At 34.8% G+C, this 7058-nt stretch overlaps 1 protein-coding gene across 1 annotated transcript; it reads left to right on the plus strand.

The window, feature by feature from the left end:
• The first annotated feature begins 829 nt into the window (after positions 1–829).
• LOC127800716 (vesicle-associated membrane protein 724) lies at positions 830–6474 on the plus strand. Its single transcript, XM_052335494.1, has 5 exons — positions 830–1131; positions 3441–3582; positions 3679–3799; positions 5644–5706; positions 5819–6474. Exons 1-5 carry the CDS (start codon positions 942–944, stop codon positions 5966–5968), a joined length of 666 nt encoding a protein of 221 aa, XP_052191454.1. The 5' UTR covers positions 830–941; the 3' UTR covers positions 5969–6474.
• The last annotated feature ends 584 nt before the right edge of the window (positions 6475–7058 follow it).

Consider the following 7058-nt stretch of genomic DNA (forward strand, 5'->3'; position numbering starts at 1 on the left):
ATTCATTTTTCCTAGAATTCAATTTCTTAGAATTCATTTTCTTTCCACTCAAATTTTACCCTTGATTTATAATTATAATGTATAAAATTTTGAATAATATACTTGAAAGACACTTTAGTAAATAATATATTTTGTATTCTACAATTAATGGTTAAGTATGAAATATATGATATATTTATTATCATTCAATAAAATATTTTATTTAAAATGAAAGTATGAAGGTTAGGAAGCTCACTATCCTAAAATAAAAATATAAAAAATGGTATTAAAATAAATGTAGGCTTAAATAAATACATGTATACAGTATACACAGTTAAAGAACCAATCAGAATTGCTTGCGGTGGAACTTTCTAGAGGGAGTCCCCGCGATAATGGCTGCGTAATTATGACATCTGCCCATTACTTTTTTTAACTTTAATTATTATTAATTAATTAATGTATTGTCATTGAGATTGAGATTGATAATTTATTATTATTAATTAGTAATAATACAGCCGCTTATTATTAAAGCGAATCAAATCAATGTCTCTCTCTCCCCTCTGCTTATATACCTTTCTTTTCTTCTTTCTTTGATTTGAAATCGATCCTCCGTCAAAGTGAGGGGTTACAATAAGAATTGAGAAAATAAAGAAATTGTCAATCCAATCCGCTTCCAGAAACTCCACATTACCAACTCTTTATTTCCAGCGTAAAAGCAAAACGCCGCCGTTTCAATGCCTCTAAAACATTATTATTATTATTATTCCTCTTTGAAAAATTGCTAACTTCGCCGCAAAGTTAATGAGCTAACCAAACAGGGCCTTTAACGTAGAAGACGACGAGCAGAGAAAGCGGAAGAACTCCTCCCTCCCTCCCTCCCTCCCTCCCTCCCTCTCTCCGTGATTTTTGTGTTCGGTTTTCTCGCTCTAAAACTCGGGGATCGACTCCCTGAGTGGGAGGAGATGGGTCAGGAATCGTTCATATACAGCTTCGTGGCGCGGGGGACAATGGTCTTGGCCGAGTACACCGAGTTCACCGGGAACTTCCCGGCGATCGCGAATCAGTGCCTCCAGAGGCTTCCCTCGGCAAACAACAAGTTCACCTACAACTGCGATCACCACACCTTCAATTTCCTCGTCGAGGATGGTTACGGTAATTTCCCCTTTTTCCCGCCCGATATCTTCCTTTTCCCCGCATTTTCTCGGGAAAACGAATATATAGGTTAAAGTTGAACTTGGCCGGATCTGAACTTTTGTTTGGTTGAAGTTCGAGTCTCCGCGTAGTTCGGGAGCTAAAGTGCAGCCCTCGGGAGAGTAGATACGACGTGTGACGTGATTTGTGTTGCTCTGCTTTAATTATAATTGATTCTGTTGTTTTGTGTTTGGTTGCTAAGAAAAAAACTGCTGAAAAGAAAGTAAAATAGAGGGACGTCAGGTACTGGATCCTATGTTTGTTGTTGTTTGGGTTCTGGTTTAAGTTGGATACCTTAGCCTCCGTCAAGTTAATTAGCTATATTCTCTTACCAGTGTCTGTTGGTAGATATTCTGTAATCTATATTGCTGCTTATTTTTAGATTTTTATACAGAATTTATAGTTTTATGTAGGAATAAGTTATGATTTTAAATGTACTCAGGAATTCTGATTAAGATTATCCAGAACAGCATGTCAAAGTCTAAACGAATTGCATCCTTCTGTTGCTTGAAGTTTAACTGAATGCTACATGGATTTTTTTCTTAGTGGCACACTAAGAAAATGTGGATGCATTGTTAATCACGCCTCTAGGGTTATTTATTTTGAGAGAGAGAGAGAGGCGCTGTTGACTATTTCTGGTATTGCAGTTCACGCTTTTTATAAAATAACTGGTTTTAATTTCCAAAATCATTTAAGGTAGGCTTAATCTTCTCTCTCTCTCTCTCTCTCTCTTAATGTTAAGCTAAGGCGCAGTAGACTTTTCATCCATTTGTTAATTAATTTGAGGGTCGGGAGATATTTGGGGCAAAGGCATTTGGTTTATTTGAGTAGGAGGCTTATTATGTTATGTAATTGTTGTTTTCATAACATGGAAACCTTAATTGTTGGCATATTATGTTGAAGCATACAAATTTGTATCTGAAAATCTGATACAAAATTGTTTGGGAGCTAATATTGTTACCGTTGCTAAGTTTGGATACTGATGTTGAAGTAAGTATAAAGCGAGCCCCAGTAGCAGAAGTAAGGTCGCTCCATTGTGAGCTCACAAGTTTTTGTTGTGGAAATAGTCCATTTATGAAGAAAGAGTAAGTTGCGTACAAAAACAGTTCTTCCTTGACCCTTACAAAGCAAGAGCTTTGTGCATCAGGGATTGCTCTTTTTACTGATATAGTTGCCGTTGCCATTTAGAATATATCCAGATACTTGTGTAACTTAAATATGGAACAAAATATACATAATTTTAATGAAGCTAGGGTAGACAGGCAAAATTCACGCTAACATTCCATTTAGCTCATAGCTTTAAACCATCATTTAATGTACAAAAGTCACAATTAGGATTCAATACACATGCACACACTTAATTCCTTGCAGTAGAGATCATTACACCATGTGTAAGTACTACAGCCATTAACTCATCCATAAAAGTGGACAACGTCATAGATCAAAGAGGATCATCCTCCGAAACATATTTGCAATTCGAATAAACATCATTTAACATTCAATATTCACAAAAAGAAAGAAAGAAAGAAAGAAACTGAAGAGTAAAGAGAGTTAACATTTAGACTAATTTCCAACTTTCAAGTAGGTTCAACTGTACTAAGTCATCATTATTGGGAAAGTAGTATGGGTTGTGCAATATGTATTTTGATATATTGGCCAAGTAACAGTGTCTTACATTCTTGTCATGGTACTCATTTCAAGTGCCAGTGCTAATTAGAGTTGATTAATTAAAAGAGAAACCAAGGAAGATGGTCTGGCATTGAGCAACTAACACAAATAACTGTGCCTGTGAGGAAGAGTGATATACTTTGGAGGAAATGCTTGGATATGGGGACATACTGACATTAAGGTGGATTACACTTTAAGAGGCATGCTATATGTAGTTTAGCCAAACTTGTGGTCTTGCTTTCTTAGACCTGGTTCTTAATTCCTGTGGTCATGAAACTAGTCACACCTTATTAAGGCTCATGAGGATAAACTTCCTTATGTCTGTGTTTAAAGTTCACTATTTTGATTCTTGAATAGTTGAAAATTTGCAAGGTTTCGTCTCTCTCTTGTGCAATTTAATTAGTAAACAAGTGTTATTCCTGAACAAAAAGCCTATAATGGACATGACCTTGTAGAATAAAAGTACATAAACTTCTTATGATTATTGCTCCCGCACCCGTATTGTGAATGCATAGTGATCTAAGTGGCTTTGGCAGTAGTATTGTGAAGTTTTTTGCTTCAAACCTCCCACTAACTCAAATGGTGCTGGTTGAAAATTGCAGCTTATTGTGTAGTTGCTAAAGAGTCTGTAGGGAAGCAGATTTCAATTGCATTTCTGGAACGTGTAAAGGCAGACTTCAAGAAAAGATATGGTGGCGGTAAAGCAGATACAGCTGCTGCTAAAAGTCTCAATAAGGAGTTTGGGTATGTTTAATCATGTTAGTAAAGTTGATATGTTTCCATGCTATGAGTGATAATGTCATAAAGAAGTGGATTAATGTAATATCTTCTAATCTACAGCCCAATTATGAAAGAACACATGCAATACATAATTGACCACGCAGAAGAGATTGAAAAGCTAATTAAAGTGAAGGCACAAGTGTCAGAAGTTAAAAGTATTATGTTGGAAAATATTGACAAGGTATGATAAACTTCTTGAAGCACAACCAACCTGAGGGTTGTTGATACTTGTATATTTTGTTGCTTCTGTATATGTACTGTCTTAGTTCATATATTTGCATTGTTGAAGATGGAATATGAAATTCTGATAGCATCATAGCATCAATCTTTGATGGCACCACCTTCTACATTTACATCTTTACTTGTTTCTTAACATAAAAGGTCACCTCTGTACTGAAATATCTGCTGTAGGTATATTTCTTGAATATTGTTAAGTAAAAAAAGGAGCAATATATGACTTATAATAGGGAAGCACTAGGAACAAGCAATACCTTCTTGATAGTTGAGAAGATGCTCTCTCTCAGCAGTCAGCACACACGCAAATAAAAAATAAGTAAATAAACCCATGATAGCTGGCAGTTCCGTGTCAGTATTGATCTGTGCCTACAGAATGCTTATCCAGCAGAATGTTATAAGGTAGTGACTCTATGTTTTTCCCAGTTCTTAGACTCAGAGCTTTCAATTTCAGATTCTGCAACTCAAGGTAACCAGGAATTGTCCTGATGCATTTGCTCTCCATTCTGTTGGGCCTATTTTCTGTTAACTTATGTGCTTGCATCTCTTCTCTTATTAATGTTTTTTTTAATTCACAATTTATTGGCAACATTCCTGTTCTCAACCTCGTAGATTTTTGAAAAGCTGCTTGACACTGGAACATGGAATTTATTAGATACTCTTATTTTACTGTCTTCTCTTATTTTTTTTCACTGATCTGTTTTGATTTTTCTGTGGCTTCTAATTATTGCAAATTATTTTTAGTCTGAAGCACACATTTTTATAGCGGGTATAGTTTGTCATGCCATATTGGAACATATTATTTCCTAGATCTAGTAAGAAAGAGTCAATGTGAAGGCAAAATTCCTCATTCTGGATGGTCTTAGAACTCAGAAGACACTATGAAAATAATTTGTGGATTGATTATAAAAACAAAAAGAAGAAAAACAACCACAATTCATGTATTCATCTTTTCAAAAGAATATAATTCGTTTACATACATACAAAAAATACATAACAAACATATTAGACTTTAATCCCACTAAGGTAGTATTTGTTAACTAAGATATAGACCGAAAAAAGTAGAATATGAAAAGTATTCCGGACAAAAGTGTTTTCTATTGTATTTGTTATATTTATCTGGAAAGAAGTCACGCGACTTCTTATCTTTTAGATTTTTCAGATAAATTTATCTCCCCCCCCCCCCCCCCCCCCCCCTCTCTGGATAAGTTATGTTGGATCTTACAAATAAGTTTTCTTGATGCAAACTTATCTTACTCATTTTAACAAATGCTACCTAAATGGGGTGGTTATCTTGATTTTATCTTGCCAATATTTGGTCTAGAGTTAATGATAAGAAGATTTGATGATGTTTACACCACCTTTTAACACTAGAGGTGTTAAGAGAATTGCTCAATTCATAGGTGGAGTTGCCTGCATAAAAGAAAAAAAAGACAAAATATGATTTTTTGATAAATAACAAAAGAAAAGAATTTACTGAAAAACTAGGCAAAGGTAATCCAAACTTTATACCCCCCCCCAACAAAAACACAAAAAGAAGAAGAAAGAAACGGAAATAGAGAAAAGTACAACCACTTAAAGGTACAATGCAACACGTGCTTCCATCTGTAGTATTATTGTCTCTTTGTTTTAGTTGTGTTTCATATCGTCTGTGGACACTGATCTGCCCTTCTGATTGGAGCATGTTGCTGCAAATCTGCAAATACCATTTGGCCATTGTTTCATCACCACTAGCAATAGATAAACTAAATAAATTTAATCTTGCTTATTTACCTCATATGCGCTTTTCAGGCTATTGAGAGAGGGGAAAATCTAACTCATCTCTCAGACAAGGCACAAGATCTTCGTGATTCGGTAGGATGATCCATCTGTAACTTTTAGCAGTTATCTCTCTGCTACATTTGGAACTTGGATTTGATAAGAAAAAGAAAGTGAACTGCTATTTTATGGGAACATATTTTTTCAGGCCCAGGAATTCAAGAGAAAGGGCACACAGATCCGGCGGAAGATGTGGTATCAAAATATGAAGATAAAATTGGTTGTTCTTGGGATCCTATTACTGCTGGTCCTTATCATCTGGTTATCTGTTTGCCATGGCTTTGACTGCACCAACTAGCATCAACTTCAGTCTTCAGCAAATTTGGATTGATGTTGTCTGAATCTAAGCGCGAGTACAACGTTGAAGTGCATAGCTGTTTTGAGTCTCGCGATCAACCCAAACTCTGCGATTTTAAGTTTTGAACTGGGCAGTGTCGCACATGAGTTCCTGGAGATGTATACACCAAACTTTAGCTTTTTCTCTTCTTTTCCCCCCCCTTTTCTTCTGCATATTTGGGTTCTTTTCTTTCTTTTTTTTTTTTGGGGGGGGGGGGGGGGGGGGGGGCGGGCCGCTTACTCCTATCTTCTTTTATGGAACTTAATAGATGGAGAAATTGAATAAAATTTTGGTGCAATGTTTACTTTCATGTCTTCTCTGCAGTCAGGGAGGATGTTATGAATAGAGAGTAGTAGCATATTAATTATTAAACAGGGAGGGAGCTCAAAACATTTCACGCTTGGAACTGGATCTGTAAATTAAAGAAAAAGTTTTTACTAATGAGAATTTTTTGTGTTTGGTATTAATGAGTTGTATTAATGTTCAGTCACTGATCTTCATTATAATTTTAATGCAAACAGGCCTTTACATGAGTAGAGTACATGATGTGGGATGATGATCTTGTTAATTCTTTCATTTTAGCTAAGTAATATGATTGGGAGAGTACAAAAGAATTATATAATTAAAATAAAAAAATAAATAGAAATCGTGTAAGCATAATGGGCACATCAAATAATTGTTACTGATTGGAAATAAAAGAGAGTTGATGACACTCTTAGGCTATGTGAATTTCTGTCATCTTCATAAAAAAATAATTTATTTCATAAGAGGTTTTATACCTAAAAAAGATTACTAAAATGAAGCAATAGCAATATTAAGTTACTCTTTAGTGAGTGTTTTACTCTTTAATATAAGGTCATTACTAAATTAAGTTATTCAACTTAATTCTTTAGAAAAATGTTCACTCAATTCGGGTTTAATAAATTTTTAGTAAATTTTAATAATAATAGTAATTTAATTATACTCACGTGATTTCATTTTTTCAAATGCAAGGGGTGATTGTTAATTGGCGAAAAGCATATTTTTGTTTCAAAACTTTTATATTTTTTCT

The sequence above is a fragment of the Diospyros lotus genome, chromosome 4 (genome assembly GCF_014633365.1).
Source record: "Diospyros lotus cultivar Yz01 chromosome 4, ASM1463336v1, whole genome shotgun sequence".
NCBI lineage: Eukaryota > Viridiplantae > Streptophyta > Magnoliopsida > Ericales > Ebenaceae > Diospyros > Diospyros lotus.